At 35.6% G+C, this 22,669-nt stretch overlaps 1 protein-coding gene across 6 annotated transcripts; it reads right to left on the bottom strand.

Moving 5' to 3' along the window:
- Nucleotides 1–1,491: 1,491 nt before the first annotated feature.
- Nucleotides 1,492–18,314, bottom strand: BCLAF1 (BCL2 associated transcription factor 1). 6 transcript variants are annotated; one of them, XM_054399255.1, is made up of 12 exons: nt 18,251–18,314; nt 16,134–16,257; nt 14,358–15,257; nt 12,268–12,939; nt 11,985–12,154; nt 9,155–9,260; nt 8,126–8,210; nt 7,245–7,420; nt 5,911–6,091; nt 3,449–3,595; nt 1,666–1,875; nt 1,492–1,527 (listed from the first exon to the last, which is right to left on the bottom strand). In XM_054399255.1, the coding sequence occupies exons 2-12, from the start codon at nt 16,235–16,237 to the stop codon at nt 1,522–1,524; spliced, it is 2,757 nt and encodes a 918-aa protein (XP_054255230.1). In that variant the 5' UTR covers nt 16,238–16,257; nt 18,251–18,314; the 3' UTR covers nt 1,492–1,521. The 6 variants fall into 6 exon arrangements, with proteins under 6 accessions (XP_054255230.1, XP_054255232.1, XP_054255228.1 ...); XM_054399257.1 differs by having other exon boundaries at nt 12,268–12,414; nt 14,358–15,263; XM_054399253.1 differs by having other exon boundaries at nt 14,358–15,263.
- Nucleotides 18,315–22,669: the final 4,355 nt, after the last annotated feature.

The following is a 22,669-nucleotide window of genomic DNA, read 5'->3' on the forward strand; positions in this document are numbered from 1 at the left end:
GCCTGTTGGCTACAATACTAGAAAGTAAAACTATTTAGACATCAGTGTCAAAGAAAGTAAGACTCATTCCTCATACCTCCTGCTGACTTTTACCACTGGGTTAACTTCAAATTTATATGTCCTATGAAGCGGAGTACTAAAGAAAGGTACTTCCAGGGCATTGTAATAGAATTCACACTTAATAGAAAACACTTAGTACATCTGAAGTATCTTTACTGATTCAGGTTGTAACATATCTTGCTTTTTCAGGGATTTTTTGTAGTGGTTTTGTTTTGTTTTTTTCCAGTTTGGTTTCTTTCTCCCCCTACACCCTCCCCTCCCTTTTCATTTAAGTCTGCAAATGTGATAGAGAACTTACTTACTCTTGCCAGACTACATAACTGAAGAGGCAAGTCCACGTAAAAGAAAATAAGGAGGCAGTTTTAACAAAGCACAAAAAACCCCCACACTAATAAAGAAGCTAGATTGACACTGCCACCAATTTCTGAACTAAAGTGTTCTGTTGATGATCAAACTATCAACAGGAAACTGAAACAGTTATCAGTAGTAGCAGCCCTGAAAATGCCACTTTATGGACAGCATACTTTTTTTGCAGCAAGTTTAAACCCTAGGTTTACAAGAACTTAAAAACTGCACCAAGTTATCCTTGATACAAGAAGTATCTCTTAGCGACTAAGCAAATCACTAGGTATCCATAATACATGACTTCTCTGTTTTAGACACAAGCCATAGGAATTAACCTAGTTAAAAGTAGTTCTGCACTTACAGAGATGGGGGAGCGAACCTGTGTTCACATCTGTTTACAAGTTTCTAACCAACAGCAGTGACTTGGAAATAGGTTTCTAAACCTTACATTCCAGAACGGAAATAATACACTTGAAACTCGCTTCAGTATTCATATACCTACGTATTTCTTAGGCTACTAAAGAGCGACAATTTAACTCTCAAAAACAAATTTCTTGGGTGGAATAAGAATCAAGGTTTATCACTGAAACACTATGTAAATGTGTTTTTCATGAACTAACATATAAATCAGTGTTTTGCACAACTGTTTGTACTTACACTATGACTAGATAACTGTGCTTATAAAAAGCCAACACAGTAGTAGTAATCAGTTTATAAAAAAATGCTGCTCCAAGATTTCAGGTGTGCAGAGCTGCAAGTTTACTTCAGAATAAAACACAGACATAGGGGAGAATCAAAACTTTTAGAGTTGTACTTGACCATATTTGAACAAAGCAGAATTACGCTGCATATAACAAACAGTAAAATTTCTTAAAAGTTGTTACAAATATTTTACCTTCTACCTGTACGATCATTAACATAGTTTACTATATCAAGATTTTTTTTCTAAAGGCTTAAAACAAAAACAATCCCTCTAAACTACTTTCCAACAGTAAAATTTAAGTAAAATGCTTACATTCATTTAACAACAAAAAAAACCCAAAACAAACAAACATACTAAAAATGTTGTGTGGATGGTGCAAGAGCTGCTCTTTCAGCTACAGTTTTCTTCCAGGGTTATTCCTGTGGAAAGAAAGAAAACAGTCTTGTTTTAAACTTGTTAATAACCAAACTCTGAAAGTGATACCCCCAGATACCCAAATGATTACTTTGAGATAATGCAAGATAAACCATCTAGCTGCGATTCACTAAACTTCTTACCTTTTCCTCTTTGCGTCTGTCCTTGTCTTCATTATTCTCAATTGTTTCTTCTTCATCTTCCACAATCCCATCCCCTTGATATTTGTCATGTGTCCACTTCGGACTGCTACCAGACTTTTTGAAGTTAAACCGCCCTCTGCCACGCTGGAAAGTACCACGGCCTCTTCCTCGTTTGGCCCAATAATCCACACCATCATCCCTGTCATCATGCTACAATAATACCAGACAAAGAGTAAAGTTAGAACACCTGTTAATTGTACCCTTTAAACATTAGTACTCTAATTTATACACAGTAAATAACAACTAAGAGAACTTAAGAGTTCAGATCATAATTTATAGAATACATTATGAAGTATACCCTTGGAATTCATGATTCTATAACTAAATCCACAACAATTAGATTGTTTTAAGAGCCCTTATTAGCTGTATGTCTATTCAAATGCTTGTGACTAACAAATTATTTACGTCAATTCATCTAGACTAAAGAATTACTCACTGGTTTTAAGGCAAAATGAAAAACAACTGTAAAGGAGGAAGCTCTAGGAATGTGCTAGGATTTTCTTTTATTTTTATTTTAATGTAGAGAGACAAGCTTTTTACATTTAAAGAAATGTAATTGAAGGCACTGTTTAGAAATCCTTCTTTACCTGCACAACCTAAGGCAAATGAAGTTTAAACTGTTTAAATCTGACACTGACAATCAACAGCTGAGCTTCTCAGGTTAATAAGCTTAGAGTTTGGTACAAATCCTAATAATCATTCCGTGCACTGCATGAACACTACAGACTAATACAGAAAAAGTTTGTATTTAGAAGAGTGAGGTACACTTGCTTCAACATCTGCTTTTTTTTTTTTTATTACTTGTGATTTGGAAAGAAATATGAACTATTAAATACATACCACACTTGGATAAATCATGTTGGTAACAATTTTAAGAATGGTCAAAGGGTGGGGCTTTTTTGATTGAAGTGTTTACAGATGAGAAAAAAGTTTAATAGTTACAATTATCAGTAATATTCTTCACCTATCATTCCATGTTTATAGATCAGAAAATGTTATATAAGGGAGGAGACCAAAGAGAACTCCTTGTACAAACATCCAATGGGAACTGCATTATTTCTTAGGATTGCTTGTTAACATATTTGTGACAAACTATAATGCTACAGGAGGCGTAATTTAACACTTCTCAATGGTGAAACAATACCCTTACAAGTTTGCATTGTTAAGGAAATCAGTTGAAACAGAGGTTATGCATTCAGTATACCACATTGCTTACATCAACAGTCCTCCCCTTTCATAATCCAAATGGGAAAAGGACATCAAGACTGAGGTGATTTTGTTGTGACTATCACACTAGTCAACTGAGAACAGAAAGACCACTAGTAACAGTCAGCCTACATACATCCAGAATTATTGTTGGCTTTTCCTGATCTTTCTCTTCAGCAGACTTTTCAGGCAAATCTAAGACAAAGCTCAAATGCCATACAGACAAAATCCAGGAAAACCCAGAATTTTTTCTTGTTTAGAATTTGTTCATAACTTTAGTCTTGAGTCTGCCTTCTTCCCCACTCACTATTGAAAAGTTTTAGAGATGAATTCTATGTCAGGCCTCAGTTATGGCATCTGACACAGAAAGATGCAAGAGAAGCAGAACTATAGCAACCTTGGTATTCTCATGGTGACATAACCAAATTCCCTCTCCATTCATGCATGCTACTTCTACGCTTGTAGAAAGTCTGAGAAAACAAAAGCATGCATAAGACATCGAGTTCTCCACACCCACCAAGAAGTATTTCTTGCTTTTTGGGGTATATTCAGGATCCCATTCCTCTTCCTTCGGCCTCTTCTGAAAAGTAGTATTTGAGTTGCTGGGACCAGTATTTGTTCCAGCAAAGACTCCTCTGGCTCTTCCTCTGCCCCTAATTCGAAACTGATTAACCAAGATATCATTTAATCCATTTACATAAAACCACAAAGAAGAGTTGAAGATCTCTATTACTAAAAATTCTCTTTCTGTGCTTAATTACAGTAACTGCAAGTGTAAAACCATTTTCAAATCCATGTATAACCTTATGTAATATATTCAAGCATTCACTTTGAAATAATTACTTTATTAAACTTAAATGAAACACACTTGAATTCTTGGCATAAATCCACCCACAACCACCAAAATAATTTTCTTTTGACTGCCGGTAAACCAGTGTGTTGCAACAAAAGGTCAGAAGACACTTCTGAAGCTGTTCACAGACAAAAAAAAAATCCAGAAAAACTAGATTGAAAGAGGGAGAAAACTGTCAGGGGGAAAAAAAGGTCAGTTATGCATTCAGTCATAACAGTTATGAGAATGTGATCCGGGAATACATAAAAACAATGCCGTTTTCAAATAAGGATATTCAGTTTGTGTTACTGAAATTTTCAGTGAGATTCAGAAGTGTACTTTAGGCCAAATTAAATTTCAAGTTAGTAACTTTTTTACTAAAAAAATCAACCATATGTACTGCACAGAATAGCAATGCTTGAAGTAAAACGTCAAGTGTCTGAAATATTCTTTATAATGAATTAACAGGATTTTAAAGTTTCTTAGGCTAAAAAGCCTAAGAAAAAAGAATTTTGTTTTTAATTACTTAACCCTGAATACCCTAAGAAGTAAAAAATATGGTTCCCTCAGTACATAGATTTTTAGCTTGTAAAAAGCATTAAACAAGATTATACCCTCCATTTGAGGTGAGAAGTTAGGTTGGGAAGGTAAGACTGCTACAACTTGCAGTTACTACAGAAAGTGATTTCCATGAACAGCCTAGTTAAAAACATGGAACTGGGTTTTCAGAGTAACTGTATAAAAGAAATGACTGGGAATCAGTTTCCTTTATTAATTCTTTTATGTCCATAAACATAGACAAGAAAAAAAAAAGAAAAACCAAACAAAGCAAAACAACAAAACACATAACTAACTTGAAAGAGAATTATTTATGGTCCAACACTTCCAATGTCAAATCTATGTTGGATAGTTTTAAAACTACTCTGAAATCAGACTGAAAAACAATTTGTAGAAGGGTTTTAAGACCTATCTAATATACTGTGGGCAAACAAAAAGAAGAAAGAAAACAGAAGTGTAGAAATTTTGAACTTTAAATTTTCTTCAAAGTAGCTACTTTTTCAGCTGGAAGATTCAAACCTTAACTCAGGTGCTGCACACTCCACATGCATTTCACATGCCCTCATGCATAGTTCAGAACTTATTTTATACTACTATAAATAATTTAATGTACATTTATACCAAATAATGCCTTTTAGCATGATTTAGTCTTAGTTACAGGCTACATTGAGGGATTACTATGAAAGTATGAAGTTACTTCTACTTTTATGTAAGTCAGTTTGACAGTTTTTCTCCACCCAAAACAGAACTTGCTTTTTTGTGCTTTGTTTCAAGGATTTTGGGTTTTGTGGTTTTGTTTTGTTGGTTTGGTTTTGATTTTGTTTGTTTGTTTTTTCAGGGGAGTGTTGTTTGGTGTTTTATTTTAAAGTGTTCTTTATCTTTTCCAGGCCTCCTCTACTGATTCCTAGTCTTTCCTAATGCTTCTACATTTCCCAGTTAAGTCATTAACAGGGAATTTTAAAGTTTTAAGCTTTTTCTGGAGACTATAGTGGTCATGTGTCACTTTCCAAATCACAATACTAAAAACACATTCCAAAGCCAAATTAACGAGCTTGCATGCTCCTTGTGGCTAGTCCAGGCAAAAGAAACACTGAAAAATAACAAGTATACCATCTCCTCTCCTTAATACAGTTGTTTCAAGATTAATGTTTAGTTTTAATTATGTGCCATTCCTATGGCACATAATTAAGAAGTCACAGGCATCACACAAGTAAAAGGACAAAATTAAACTGTAAATGACAGGGCAAAACAGAAGCTGCAGGGAAATAAGAGATAACAGATCACAAGATTTAATCTTTACAGAAAGACAAACTTTCAGATCCTGTTAGGAAACAGCATAATTAGAAAAATGCTAGGAATAAGCAAGAGCCATTTTTCCCACCCTTATGCTAGGGTCTCTAATGGCGTATTTACACACCAATTAACTGCTAACGGGCAGTGCTTCGGAAAAAAACAACAAAAATTTTCAGGTTTGGTACATGAAAGAATTCAAAAATCATTGTTATGAAGGAAAGCTAGCCGAACATTGTTATACTATTACTACTGGTGAAGTGTTCAGAGATTGGGGGAAGAGTAAGAGAGCAACTCACAAAGGTGCCTCTTGGCCTGCTGATTCCTGCAAAACCAGAGTATTCTTTCTGTTCATGATGGGTTTTGAACTCTTCATCTCTCTCTTTCTTGCAATCTTTTTCTTCTCGAGAACTGGATGAGGAAGAAGATGGGGAAGAAGATGGGGAGGACCGAGCACGGTCTTGATCTCTTTTTTGTTTACTGAAAAATAAAAAAATACACTATGTGCTATTTTAAAAGTACGAGATAGTCTGTAACATGCTATACTAAAAAGGGTCTCTTAATACTTTATCAAAAACTATCCCCTTCTGGTTATAAAGTCACATATATGGTTACATATTTCAAATGTTAAAGGTGAGGTGTATTTCCACTTTCCAGCCTCCTCTTAAACATTTAAATGCACTAAATGTATATTATTGCTAATGAGTTGGAAAGCAGCAGTCTGCAAACTGCAAACAGTTTTTCTAGGTTTTGATGCCATCAAGAGATTGTTACTTTTAAGATCTGCCTTTCTTCTGAGGCAGAGAAAAAACAAACAGAAATTGAAAGGAAGAAAACCCTTTAGGCAAAGTTTTGCAATAACAGTACATAGTTCAGTTTGCATACTGTGAGAAGACATGGTGTGGGCTTCCCTATGCAGATGGCTGTATGGAATTAGCCAGTGGAAGATAATGTGGATACCAAAGTCAGAAAGTAAATGGGAAACAGGAAGTATAAGTAGAAATTCATTGTATATACAGTACAAAGCAGGCAAAAAAATTCTACAGCAAGGCTTTTAGTAACCCCACAGTGGTATTAACTTAACCCAATCTATAAGATTTAAATATTCTATTCAAAGGAAGGTTGTACCTGAAGTAACTCTTACCACTGCTACAAAGTATCCACTGATATATACTAACTTTTTTTTTTCTTAAAAACAGCCCACTGGGTTTAGACAAAACAACAATTCCCCTTCTCACCCATGTTAAAACCTACGTATCAGTAAGAGTCTCATACTCTGGGTGTTATGAGTTGAAAAAGTGCGGAATCAAGCATAACGAGCCAAAGTTCTTACACAAACTGTTTATAGAAATGTATTGCATTGAAGTCCAACCTCCTGATGTAGCCTGGATAATAGGACAGATTAATTTGTCATTTTTTTTTTCAGTGTTAGCTTGCTATTCCAAAGTTTTTGTCCTCATCCACCATAAGCCGTGTAAAAGACAGATAATACATATTTGCTGTAAAACAAATAATTTCAATTGTTTAAAATTTAAATGTTCCATTACACATTGAAAATTGAAAGCAATTAAGCTTACAATTACAAAAGGCTAATTAGAAGCAAAAACCCTATATAGGGACTTTGAGTATTTACCTGTCCTCTTTATAAGATTTGTAATCCTTGTAATCTTTTGGAGTTTTCTCCCGCTTTCTTGACCCACTGGATTCCCTGGAACCCTTTGAGTCTCCTCGCTCTTTACTTCGCTCTTTTCTACGTCGGTCAATGTCATGACGAAGATCAGAAGAATCACACTTTAATTTTTTATCTCCCTGTAAACAAATACATATTTTGGACAACCTTTCAAATAAAACATCCAGGAGAAAATCTGAAACGGCAAGTTGTGCATCAATTTTCAAAAAAGCAGGCCAGAATTTAGACGTTTTTCAGAACACAAACTGAATGCCCTTTACATGCAATGGTTAGGTCTACAACAAAAATTAGAAAAAAATTTCTGTTTCTAACAAGCATTACCATCAAGTCAATGTGGCAGCTATTTTTGGATGCAGACAAACCCTAATACATGGTTTGGAAGATGTTTCAGTTATTCGCTTCTTATGGTGGATTAGTTTTGACAGACCTTTTTTTTGCACCTTTGCAATTCAACTATACTACTCACTGTCCACTTCCGTATTCTGCCCCCAGTCCCTCCTATCCTTTGTCCTTGAGCCCCTAAGTGGCACCAAAACTGGTCAAGAAACGCCCAAGAACAAAGGAAGGGTGGGAGAAAACTTGACTTTATACGCCACATGATCACCAAAATGGCAAAATCATTCCACATAAACTGGCTTGTTAGTAACATGTTTTACTCAAAGGAAAAAAAAAAATGATGTGTGTTCTAAATGCAAGTACTAAGACACAATAAATACAATTTTTTATTATTTTTATATGTAAACACAAAGTCGAAGTTGAGATTTAAAGAGAAACACAATAAATTCAGTTTAGCAATACAGATGGGACATTTCCTTAGAACCTACTTTTTGACTTTCTTCTTTAAAGACTCTCTCTTCACCTGCTAAACGGGTATGCTTCCTCAGGGTACTTGGAGAGATGTCAATCCTCCTAAATACAAAATAAAAGCAGTGTGCCATATGTGCATGCAACTGTAAATAGCCTCAGACATTTCTTTCAATATAAAACTGAGAAACAAGCATTTTTGCAGTTGAAAAAACTTTTGCATATAAAGCCCCACCATCAGACCACAGAAGCAGACTGAAAATTAAAGGACTTGGTTCTGGTTTGCGTGAGGTATGCTAAAAAATGCAAATACAGAAAACAGGTAGTTTAATTTTTCACATTTTAACTACAGCTTTGTACACATAAACAATAAAAAAAGAGATCAGTATAAGTAACCACTTAAAAATCCACTACCACCACCCAATCCCCCAAAAAAGTCAGTAACACTATGATATGGTGCTGTAAAGCCAAAAATAACAGTTAAGAAAACTTTTAAAATTGGATACTGAACATGGAGATACTATATCCTCACATGCAACACAAATATAGTACACTGCATCATAAAACCATAGCATATGATCAAAAACTACATCAGCATGCCTACCTTCTTACCTTTCAGGCTCTCAGATTTTTCAAAAAAATGCTGTAAATTAACACACACAAACACTAAAGTAGTATGAGATGGAACATTTCACACTGAAGAATAAAGATGCATGTACAGGGCTTCTTTTCATCTTCAAGACATATGCCCCTCAATATTTGAGCACTGCATGTGAGAAAAGTAAATATATCCCAAATGAGATACAGAAGTAGAGAAGATACCTGCTACAAAACCACAGATGAAGCCAGACTTGGCTCAGATGAGCTCTCTTTTATAGCAATGGGTTTTGGTGTTTTTTTTTTTTTATATTTGCATTTACATAGAAATTCAGAAATTACTCCACACAGATTAGAAAAAATGTTTCGGGTTCTCAGAATAAATATTAGCATCTGTTATTTGAAACACAAATCTGTTACTTGAAACATCTACATATGCAGTTAACATATACCTATGTATTTCTGGACTCTTTTGCCGGGTGCAGTGTTCTTCAGTAGCTTTTTGATATGCAGTGAACCTCTCATTTAGGGTCATTCCAGATGACTTGAAGTATTGCTCTGTTGGTAACAATAGAAAAACACTGTTTCATTAGATCGATTCAACTGACAGCGATTTTACTCCTCACAAAGGCAAGTAGCAGGCAAAAAACAGTACTTCCAATAAATCTATCAGGACAAGCAAAAGTGACGTCTTCCCTACATTTGCACATTCTGTAACCCAAACACAGTAATAGTCCACAGCATTGCTGCAACTCTGCTTATAAGTATGCTGTGACTGGATTACATCTAATTCAAGCACCAGTTACTGATTGGATTTCTCATTTTCAATGACATTTTCCTCTAGTGAAAGGAGAAGCTTCTTAACAGTTATTTTACACTTTGCCCATGTGAGAAAATGAAGTTACTTTGCATAATGAATACTTGCAATAAATATATTTTGCTACTCATGTCATCTTTAACTTAATCCAGCGAAATCCCTTAAGTAAAGTATGCTTAAATAACTACATGAATGATTTAACAAGTAATTTCTTACAGGAATACAGTATCTTGATTTGTAGTTGTGATGACATACGATCCAAGACAATTAACACACCTATCTGTAAATAAATTCATTTAAGCATCTGGCATCTTGGCAAACTTGACAACTTCTCTGACAGTTTCTCTTTCCTTCAGAGACAGTTAAATTAGCAACAGCAAAACTCATTTTTTAAACCAGCCCAACAAATGTTTAAATGCAATAGAGAAATACATAAAGTCATGAGCTATGAAATGTTACATATGAAGCAAGCTATCCGCTTAACAGGTCAACATACATCTGTATCAACTTACCGCCCGGAATCCAGTATTTGTCTCATAACCAACCATTAAAACTTGAAACGGCCACTACAAGGGTAGTGCCTCAATCATAATTCCATCAAACACAGGAATTTGAGCTAGCAACTCTGTTTTTATGCCATTTTTGCCAGGAAGACAGAAGGTTCAACTTTGCCTGTTTGGCATCTGTATCTTTCAACAGCTATTTTACTTTTGTAACATGGATTTTGCCATTTCAAAACACATTCCAGGACCTAGTTACAATGAAAAAGAAAACATCACTGGGCATTTTCAGCTCTACATTAATAAAGAGCTGTTCAGACTGGTCGCATCACACCAATAACGTACATAATTTCAATTCTTCAAAAGAGTTACTAAAATCTGATCACAGACCACAGTAAATTTGCAAGTTAAAAGAGAGGTTCTGCTTTCAAAAATAACTACAACTGCACATATTTTCTAATAACTTGACCAGATAGGCTGTTAAGCTGTTACATTTACCAGGTATTAGTTCAACATAATGAAAGTTCACAGAAAAACAGTCTATTCTGTGACCAACATGTGAGTTTCAGGAATACTAGTTCACCTACAGCTCACATATATACTACATAAGCAAAAATTTACTTATTGAGGAGCTCTTATTAGACTGAGCCTTAAAATCTCTTTAAATATCAGTAAAATAGATACTTTCACAACAAATCATTATACTCAAACAGGTGTCTCAGTAAGATTTTTTTTTAATCCAATACATTATGGTAATCTATTGTTGACTTTTACTTTCTTCATTATAAGTAATTTGAAATGCAGGAAATCATTTTGCATTAGTAAACGAGATTTTGCAACAAAGAGACTTTTAATGCAAATTTATCACATACTTCTACCACACAAATCTTTGCAATTTTAGAAGCTAAAGCATCTTAAAACACAATGCTTGCACACAGATATGCTGAAACTGGTCACCTAAACAAGCATTTCCACTTTTTCCCCCTTTGTATAATGATACAGCAGAATTATTTTCACCAGCAAATACTTCCCTATTATCTCACTACACTGAACAGAAGAACAATACAACAGCCCAGTGAAACAAAGTGAGTGGTATGGGGATGGAAAAAAACCCCAAACAACAAAAACCCAACCAAAAATTCTCCAAATATCCTCACTGGATTTTAAGGAATTATCTACTTTTCCATCAGAAAAATACGACAGGACACAGCACCTAAACAAAATGATGTTTTGTTTTTTGGTTCTTTTTGGGGTTGGTTTTTTTCATTGTTGTTAATGGTGGTTGGTTGGTTGGAGTTTTTTGGGTGTTTATACTAAGCAATCGTCACTACTGTTAAATCAGAAAATAATTAGCATATAGTTAATGCAATGGATGTTTATTTAGCCATTGCCAAGTTCCTGTAAGTGAAATTTTTGGCTTCAGCACTACAAAACTGTCAATAGGAATAAACAGCACAGTGGATTTTCATATAATTTAGAGCACAATTTTTCTTAAATCTTATTATTTATCAGAAAAATCCCAGTAAGAACCTAGAAATGAGCTACAGGGTGCTCCAAAAGGAATGTCATTGTACCTGCAGTGCAAAAGACACCTGTCAGCCAACACTGCACGACTTAACATAAAATTGTATGTTGCAGCCATTAAAATAAAACTAGCAAAAGACTGACAAGTGTAGTATGTTTAGATACACTACAAAAACTTCAAACTTCATATGCTACTTAAGCTCAAAAATTTATCCAGAAACACACTATAACTGCTGCTGTTACACTCTATACTGCTTGAGATTTTCTGTACTAGCTTCTGTGGCTATTATTTTTAAATTATTTTTGTATCTACTCAAAAGACACCAAATCTGACTAAATCGACATTTAAAAGAGGGCTGAAATCTTCCTGTACTAGAGACAGCAAACAGGCATAAATGAAGTTGCAAGATATGTATTCGGTACAATAAACTGAATACCTACCTTTGACATGATGAACCAACGACACAATGTGCTGAATAAATGACTCTGACGTGCTTTTGCTGGCCTGTGGCAACTTAATGTGGTCAAAGATGGATCGGAACTCTTGCTCCTTCTTGACGGAATGGACAAGTGTGCTAGCAAGCAGCCTGTCTTTAGTCAAGGAAGCAGGTCTAAAAATGCATCAGCAACAAAAGAGACACACAAAAAGAAACCACTAGTTTAAATAAGGATGAATGATGCTGCAGGCAGGTGGAGAACCACACTGTAAAGTAGAATAATTTACCTATTGGAATCATCAAGAGGTACCGGTGCCATTTTGAGTTTAACTTCAGGACGATGAGAATCACTGGCTATCATTTTGATCCTAAGTGGGCTCTCCTCTCTGAAGGTGGATTTTTCTCTCGCATCCAGATTCTTGTGTAGAGGGGGACTGTAATCAAAGAGTTCTTTGAGCTTTTCAGACTTTACCTGCTCGGGTGACTGAGTTTCTTTCTTCATCATTAGTCTCTCAGAACTCTTGTCGTCTTCCTTGTGCTTATCTTTTGTTGCACTAGGCCTTTCCACTATATAGCCAGTCTCTTTAAGCTTAAAACTTTTCTCATCTCTAAATCCATCACTCTCTCTATTGCCCTTGATTGATACTTTAGATTTGTATTTGGTTCCTTCCTCCTCAGCATTCCGATGAGATGCAGTAGGAAAACTTTTACCCTGATCTGCCAGGACAGACTTTCTGAACTGTCTGTAATCCTCTGTCTCCTCTGTGTCCTCCCCTTCAGAGTCATTAAACTTTTCTTTCCCAGTCTCTTTATCAATGAAAAAATCTAAAGTTTCCTGTTCCTCCCATTCCCTTTCTCCCTCTGTCCTCCCTTTTTCTGATCCTCTCTCCTTCTGGGCCTCCTTCTCCCTGGTATTACCCCTATCAAGCAGGTATACTCTAGACTCTTCATCTGTGTACCTGTGGATAGCAAAGAAGAGACTGGTAACTCTGGATTGCATTCATTCCAGTTCACTTGCATTCCTCTTATTTCCAAGTGCACACCAAGAAGAAAATACATTCCCCTGAGCAATTCAACTTCAGCATGCAATGCTTCATACACTATTAACACCCCGTCCTTCATGTATTATTAGAGGCATCTGAAGAATTTAATGCTTTTCTGTGAAATACCTAGAAAGTCTCTGCTTGAGTCTATTAAAAAAACTAGTGGCTGGTTTGTTTGCTCTTTCTTAATCAGTACCCAGTTTCACATCACCTTATACCAGCCATTATTTCCATGAAATTTTATAATGCAGATTGCAATCTTTTAATGAAACTTTTAGTGAAAATGTTAGAAGAGTACCATTAAAAAAAAGTAAATTTTGAGATCCTGCACACTTGTAAAACAGTTCCAAAGCCTGACACAGGTTTAACGCATTCACTATGCTGGGTACAAACAGGGAACCTTTAGAAGGCAGTTCTCCGAAGCACAAACACACAATTATTTCAGCCACAGCCTTATCTATACACCATTTTCACATAGGTCCCAATACATTCACCAACTCAAATACATCTAACCCAGGAGAAGTCAGATTTTTGCTCTAAGCAGTGTATCTTTAAAATCATAATAAATCACTGTCTGGACGAATTCTTTCAAAAGCTTACAATCACGTGCCTATATAGCATAGTCACAACTTTGCTCTGTAATTCATTTTATAAGCAATCTGCTGACGTGTAAGTCACATTAGAATGACAGTCTACTGTTAGTATGACTTTGTAACTTCTAAAAATTACTATAAAATACTAAACATTATAAGAGCAAATTTAAGAATTTTACATTCATTGGAAAATATATATTTAACTTTAAATATATTGTCTTTCACATTAACAAAATTATGTGCCAAGAATACCAAGACCCATCCTCTTTCATAAATAATGCAAGTCAAATTAGCAATTGATGCTGTTTATACTGACAAAGAAATCACTGCACATCTGCATTTTCAGACTTCCAGAAGATTTGCATTCCAAACTACATGAACAGAATTCATGTTCTACTTGAACAGAATTCACTATCCAACAGGCAACTCTGATGCACTAGTCCCATTAAGATTTTACTTAATATTAAAGAGAGTGCAAGAATATATACCATAATGGAAAAACACACACCACTTTTTCCTTAAGGACACATATCCCTATCTCCACTAACTAAAGGCCAAGAACTTGAAGCATCTCAAGAGGAACATACATGTTTCAAGCTCAACTGCCATCAGACTAAAATTAGTAATATTTATTCCATAGTATTTCACATTGCATTTTCCAAGGCACAGTGACAATATTTTCAAAACTCTCTAACAGACAGCATTTTAAGAGGCAATGTAAGGCTATAATTTCGTTCTTACCTTTTCATAAACTTTCCACCCTTTGCAGTTTCCTGTTCGCCACCCTCTGGATAAAATGACCGCACTCGAGTCTCCTCACGGGGAGCATTCTGTGATGGGATTGTCTTTGCAGGGCTTCTCCTCGAAGGGATATGATGCAATGGGCTATTCTGAGAAGGACTATAACGGCTAGAACCATTTCCAAGAGAACCAGAGCCAGACCTCTCAGGACTATGCTGAATGGAATGGGAATGTTGAGGTGTGTCCTTTGCTGAGTGGGCTGTGCTAAGCAAAGGGGCATCAGAGCAAGATGAACTCTGACTAGGGGGGGTGGCAATAGAAGGACTATGGGGTGACCTTGGACTGTTATCATACGCTGAAAGGCCAGGCCAAATGTCGCCAGAAGCTGCTGATGATTTGTTAAAATCGTCAAGAGACTCTGATGGGTCATGTTCAAATGTATCTTTCTGTTCATCTTGTGACTTATTTTTCAGGGGACTTTCTTGTAAAGGAGCCCCTTCAGTTTTCTTCGCCTGCTTTTCCAGAGACGCACGTCTTTTGGAAGAGACAGGTGATTTGCTGTATGGAGATGAAGAACGAGATGAAGAGGACCTTGGTGATCTGGAAGATCTGTAAGATCGACGAGATCTGCTCCGGGACCTCTGGGAAGACACAGACCTTCGTTTTGGACTTCTGGAACGTGAACGGCCACGCCTAGGGCTTCGTGAGTGTCTTCGGTTCCAGACCGGCCTATAGCCTCCACGATGGTATCTACCACCTCCTCCTTGATAATACCCTCTACCTCTTCCTCTGTAACCATAGGGGCGTCTCATTCCTCTATTATTTCTGTAATCTCTGCGATAATCTCTAGAATAAACACGATCCCTGCTGCGAGATCGTGAATATGTCCTGGATCGAGACCTAGAACTAAAATTAAAAAGCAAATGTTAACATTTGACAATTGGAGAACTACCAAAAAAAAGACACTAAATGCTAGATTTCTCAAATGCAATCAGAATGGTAAACGAAGAGGATTAGCAGCGCTAAAGTAACTTCTCCTATCTATCTTCATCTATTATTTCAGTCTCAAAGGATTTTAATAAACACGTCTATACTCCTAAGGACTGTGAAACTTAGGAGTATAGAAACTTCAGCATCAAGTGATTAAGATATTAGCAGCCCCAGTGGCCTGTCCTGCTATTTTATTAGAGATTATCACCACTCTGAAGCAGAGCATTTCAGTTCTTCAGGCACCATGTTTCACAGCCTGTAACAGGAAGTTACAAGATCGCCAGTTTAATATACCAGCCTGTGGACAGTGACTGAGGCAGTGGTAAACTTTCAATTCAGCCACTACCTTTATGGGAGATGGTAATGTCCACTAGTAAGCCAGCTAAGTAAAAGGCTGGAGGTAACTGAGAAGACAAGATACAGCAAATCTTATCTGCTGAAGCCTTAAATTACTCTAGATCTCAAAATCTGCATGAGAAATACAAAATAACTCAGAGGGAAAGACACTGGACAAAGAAAACATCATGTGAAGGGGGAAAAGAACATCAAACAAGCTACAAATCATGAAGAACAACTAGCATTCTGAAATTATCCCGAGATACAGGAAAAGACAAAACAGCCAAGTATTTAATAATCAAAGTAGCAGAAATTACATTCAAAGCAGAAATTGCCTACTGCCTAAACTGAAGTAAGATCCCAGGCTCACTTTTGCCACAGCATCATGCAAACAAAAATTACAGCTAATATACTAAAACCAACTTTCCATGCAGTAGGATATCAATTTACCTGTATCTCTTTTTTCTAGAATGTGATCTTGATCTTGACCTAGAACTGGACTGAGACCTGGACTTTGATCTTGAAGAGTGTGATCTAGAGTTAGATCGACCCATTTTTTCCAGTAGATACACTCCTTCCCAAAAGGAAAACAGTGAGAGAGAAGGGGAAAAAGAAAATACCAATTTAGAGTTCACACAAATCATGTAAATTAATTTTTGTATGCTAAAAATAGGATTAGAAAGTCAACAGCATTTCCTGAACAGAACTCTGAAGAAAAAGATATTATTAAAAGCTCAAATAATGTTTTAAGAATTTAACATAACTACAGCACACAGTTTGTCTAAAAAGACAAAGCACAATAGTAAAAGGTTTTCCAGACTAAAATGCAAACAGATCCTGTAGAACGAAAGAGAAAGCGATAGAAAAAAAAACATCGCTGCAAATTAATGCAAGAAATAACATTGTCTGAACAATTGCACATTTTAATAAACAAATTTCTTGCCATTTTTGTGGTTTGTAGTTTCCTTGCATTTTCAATGTGCCAATTCTTCTCTACAAGGATTTTACAGTCCTCTACAATGAACTTTTTACAAAAGCAAAGAAAAAGCCCTGAAGTATTCTCAACCAAATTGTTGGTTTGAGCCAGAAGTATTACTTCTCTTAACCATATGCACTAAAATTAATCATTCTGATCCAATTTTCCACCAGTCAATATGCTCACCCTGTGTATTTTCAGGTTAACTTCGCTTTTTAAACATGTAAAATGCATGACCAACTTAAAGATCTTAACATCAAGTTAAGTAATACAGGTTGCAGCAGAAATTCTATATTTTTTTCAACTCAGATTAAGCTACGAAAACTACAGTTTACTATAAAGCAATGAGTCCAGAAAGAAAGTACTTATCTAAAGTAATTTTAAATATTTATAATTAATTAGTGCTAAACAGAAAAAAAAAATACACACCTTTTCCTTTTCAGATCAGTGGCTAAAAATCCCCAATTTAATTAATAAACACTTTCACCCATTACCATTTTCTTTTGAATTTGCCCAGCTTTAAAGAAAACAAAAGGGTCACATTAGACAACCTGAATATAAACTGTGAACAAGTAGCTACACATTTTCACGCCTTTGTATGCTTAATTTTTCAGTAACAATTAAAACAAAAATGGAAAAACCTCTAACATTTAGCTTTTGTACTGCAGGCAAGCATGAAAGCCTAAAATTATCATATTGAAAATACAAGTCCAATGCAACAAGCACTTTCTGTCACAATGTATTTTATACAATGTCTTGTTACCTGGCTGATACTTCAATTATGTAAAGGCAAATAAGCATTAGAATTTAAAGTTAATAAAATTTTGGAGATTGTAGACACATTTAAGAGAACTCAAAATAAAAAAGCAGACCAACCCTCCCCTTACAAACTGGTCCTTCCTGCCCCAATGAATTTCCCCATGCAGCAAAGAGTTTGCATGGCCCCAGGGACATAACCTCATCTGAAACTAACCTAGGAAAAAAAATAGCCAAAGTTAGCTTTCCATTTAACTAGGAAAAAATTATTTACCTTGGTGAAGAACATGTTGAATTCTATCTTTTATTGACTTCTTCAATTAAAAAGCAAATTTACCTAACCTATATTTAGAAGATGGCTTCTAATTCACTACGGTTAACTAAACTCAAGAGAAAATGGCTTATAATTTCTTAGGCTCATTTACTCACAGGCAACATAAATTCAGGGGTTTTAAACTGTTGTAAGACATGAAGCATATCAATTTTCCAAGACAGAGAGAAAGAAAATTCCTTTCTTGCTATTACAACCAATTTTCAGACCAAATTTCAGGTGTACAATAAGTTTGTAATACAACCCAACTTCAATTAGAGCTTGCCTGATTTTCCCTTTACTCAACATTTATAGATTTGCATCCTATATGACATGTACATATATATTGTACAACAGTTGACCTTTATAAGAGACATACTAATTTCAGAAAGTTTTATGTATTGTCATTTCTTACTGCAAGCATAAATTCTAGAGAAAAACAAAGAAGTAAAAATAAAATCAATTCTCATTTTAAATGCTTAAGTTCAATCAGAACATTTAAAAACAGAATTAAGTGAATCTTACCTCAAGCTGTTAGTTGGTGCCGATGAAGAAATTATTTCAAAATTCTTTATTTGTGCTCTCAGCAATACCGATCTCTACAGAACAGAAAAAAAGAGATAAAGACATGAACTTTTACAAAAGGGCAGGTAATAGCTTTTCCTTAAATCAGTTTAAAGAATCTGTTTATCACAAAAAGACAACACATACGAAATGGCAAATTTCTTCTCAGACTCAGTGAAGCTGCATGTTAAGACTGAGGCAGCTCAAGAGCTAGCCACTGCCAAGGGAAAAATCCTATTCCCCTTCCACGTATGACCACTCCCCTTCATGAAGCCTTGCTTACAGGAATGTATAATGCACTATCATCACCTTCACAACACTGACACCCTTCAGGTCCTTCAATGAGCAGGCTCTTGATACCCAGAAATCACTTTAATATAGCTAGGTTAGTGATTTGGCTTAATGAAGGGCCAAACAATTGCCAGAGATGGATTATAGGGGAAAGAACAGCAAGCAGCCAGGAGGAAGGGGGCTAAAAGTAAAGTGGAGTGGCAAACTGTTGGACCAGTTTGAACTCTTAACATACAGCTTTGCACTTAACTAGTGCTATCTTTTTTTTGGGGGGGGAGGAAAGGGGTAACAATGAAAGCTGTATCTTTAGGTGTTGTCTTCAGCATTCACACAAGCACTACTCTGTTATACCTTCTTGTTTAAAATGCCTATGCATAGGAGTTTACCTAAATAAATGACATTTTCTTCTTCAAAAATAAGCTCTTCTGCAGGTATATATAAACAAAGCACAATTGTAACAATGAAACCAGACTCAAAAGTGCAAACTTTTCACTGGCCTCAGCTTTTAATTATCTCAAAGCCTTAAGACTATGTAAACATTTGTAGTCCGATTCACCATTAAGCAAACTTTGCAGTTCCACTCAAACCAACTCAGAATTTTGTCCCAATTCAATACAGACAGGATGAATCTTCCAGAAATTCTGAATCTCAATAATTTAGTTATTAAAGCCAAAGTCATAAGACATCCACTGCTCCTAAAAGTCAGTTTCACACTTGTTCACAGATGTTTTCAATGTTTTCTTCATCTATAAGAAATATAGCACTTGTGTTCAGAAACACTGCTTTCAAAAGTCCACTTACCATTCACTAGTAGTGACCAAGATATTTCCAATTTCTACAAAATATATGCTTTAATAAGATTATGTTTTTACTTCTCATCATCAGCAAGCATGAGTCTCTGAAGGAGCACAGTAGTGTATCGGACCATTTCAGATCTTGTCTAGACAAAAGGTGAGATGGTATTAGCTAGCAAAGATTAATTAAGGCATTCAGAAGTCTAGTACAGAAAACGTAACACAAACTTCAGCTAAATAGTTGAAGATCAGTCCAAGATCTTAAATCAGTATTTAAATAACCTTTACTTCTGACACCGGTTTGTAGATGTTAGCTGAAATCCAAAATCCTAATTTAGACAAGTCTTTAGATCCTGGGGATACAGAGCAACAGTTACTTTACCTTTAAAAACCTCTAGGCAGAAAGTAGGATCTTAAATTATTATAACTTGAATTCGGGCAGTCACTTCATCACAGTTTTAGGAGTTTGATTAAGGTGAGAAGTAGCTACATGTTTTTCCCCTGTTAAACAGCTGTTGAGTATACCACATCCAACTCTAGCAGCTATTCTTCTTCCTAACTTTTTTGTTGTTGTTAAGAAGAGCATGGATATAACATCTTAAAAGAAAAATGTTTTTAATAGAAAACCCTAAATATCAAAAATTAAAAGAACAACTTGGAACTATTTGCAGCTTTTGTTTCCATTTAGTTGTAATACATAAAAGGCTGACAAAAAAACCTCTCCTTTTCCAAACCATTTTCCTTAGGAACTGAAAAGACTACACAGACAAAACTTTATTCAAAAAACAGCTATGTAAACATTTTCACAATATGCAAGAATGTAAAGTTTTATTAACCTCTATTAAAGCTAATTTAGAGTAGAACAGTGGTAGATAAAAAAATATGCAGGAAAACAGCTCCTTTGTAGCAGAGTAAACTTCTACATGCTTCACACTTACGTAGAAGCATACATTCCTCTGAAAGCATCACAATTACAAAATACTGTTTCATAGTATCAAGTAAAATTACCCATACTCTTCCTGTGCTCTCTGTCAGTCTGTGGTGGCTACACCATGTCAAGTAAGGGCATGAGTAGTAAAGAACAACGAAAAAGAAATGCTAAGCAACATATGTTGCTACTGATCATCATCAATCACTAAAAGACTAATTGCCCCTCTCACTTCAGTACATAAAACCTACTTCTGGACTAGTCTCAGAAGAGACCCAGAGCGTGCCAAAGATGTGTATTAAGAATGTATCACAAGATGTGATCACCAACACTGAGCATTGTTGAGAGGACCATGACCACTAGGATTATAGTCTACGGTTGAAACATCAGGGCTGCAATCCATATGCATTTTGCAACTAAAGCTTCTTTTTCTCTTGCTTTCTGTCCTAAATATGTGAAAGGGGGGTGGCTGGCTCTCAGCCATTTAATTCCCGTGTTAGAGAATCTGGATATTACAAAGGAAGGTGCTGTAGCTCCACAGTACTTCAAAACAGAACAAACTGGCACTACAAATTTGAAGAGTATAATTTGTCCTATGCTTTGTTTCCTCACATTCCTAATGACCCTTATGCCACTGCAAGTACTTCTGCAGCCACATAGTGAATTAGATCAGAAAACATATGAACCACATGGATTAGTTTCAATACAAATAATTTTTCTGATACGGCTCATGACAGCCCCACAAACACCTGGGCCAAAATGGGGAAGTTACAACAGCAGCCAGGACTCCCTCTTTCCATCAGCAATAACAAACAAACGAACGAACCTTAATGCAGAAACCTAAACACACATTAAAAAAAAAAAAAGTCCACTACCTGTCACATTCGTGAACAAAGAGGAGAAGTTTCTTAATAACATGACAGCAGGATCTTTGAGTGCCTTAAATCAGTCTGAGCCAGCAAGTCTGACCATCAAGGAAAAACAAGATACAACAAAAATCAGTCTCATCCCATTGCAAGCAACCCAATAATGAAATAAATGTCACTGTTAATGTTTGCTATGTTTAAAATAAATGTGAAGAACAAAAAACCCCAGTTGCCAATTCCTTTGAAACATTATTTTAGAGAACCTTTTCTAAACCGCTGATGTTACAGTTTTCTCAGAGTACACAGACTGCAGGCACAACATATAATTTAAGAAGTTCCACATCATGTGGAAGTTCTTTTAAGATGTTCTAGGACAGCTAACCATCCCCACTTACACTACTAAAACACTGCTTCCTATTAGCTTTATTATTTTAGCTATCTTTCACGTACAGTTATGTAGTAGTACCCATTTCTCTTACTTAAGCATTACTTGAAAGCTATCAGGAAGATTTCAATCAAAATCTTGTTAAAGTAATTAAGAAGCAGTTGCCAAAATGCATCTCCATTCAGATATTTGGGCTTCAAAAGAAACAATAAGGATTATACAACCAGGACAAGGCAAAACAATAGGACAATCTTCAAGTAACCCCACAGATTTTGTAATGTTCTCTCATAGTACACATGCTGAATTAAAGACTGTCTTATTAAGACAGTAGTGTCTAAGAATCTATTTAGACTGCCTTTTTCTTTTTTTAAAATGCCCACAAACTTAACAGCAGCACATCACAAATGAGATTAGAATGCATTTGATTAGTGACTGTAAATCCACATCAATCAGATCATCAGTGTCTAGAATCTTACAAATACTAAAATATCATAGCAAATTTGTCCAACCTATCTTGGAATGTACAAGATCAGGAAAGCATTATCCTCCCTCTTTTTTATATTCTTGATATATAACATAACCTTCATAACATCCACAGTTACAAAGAAAAAACAGACCCATGTAAAAATTACAGCATGAAAGTCAGCTGGAACACCAAAATCTACAAGGCCTTTTTTCCCCCTAATAGTACAATTCTTCATAGAAAACAATACAAAGTATTTGCAAATTAAGTCAACAAACAGCACCCTAGTAACAATAAAATCAGCTCTGCAAAACCATCACGTGATTGGTAGTTGTTCTTTCATGCAATATGACTGGCAAACAAAAGTACGTTTCTCCTTCAACTAAAAACACAGAAACTGCAGTGACTATTTCTAAGAACTCTGTCAATACACAAAAAGGAACTAGCACACTTTTGGCTACATATTTTTGGATAACCATTCTTGTTACTTTTTTGCTTAGCATTTTAAACAATGTAATTTCATACGCTCTCACACAGGGATTTCTGCAATCTTTTTGCTGCAGCAAAGTGTCATTTTTCCTCCCTCAGTTGTTCCAAGACTGATATTCACACAGGTGAGCTGGAGTAGTGAACTAATCCAGAAGAAAACTACT

The sequence above is a fragment of the Indicator indicator genome, chromosome 2 (genome assembly GCF_027791375.1).
Source record: "Indicator indicator isolate 239-I01 chromosome 2, UM_Iind_1.1, whole genome shotgun sequence".
Lineage (NCBI taxonomy): Eukaryota > Metazoa > Chordata > Aves > Piciformes > Indicatoridae > Indicator > Indicator indicator.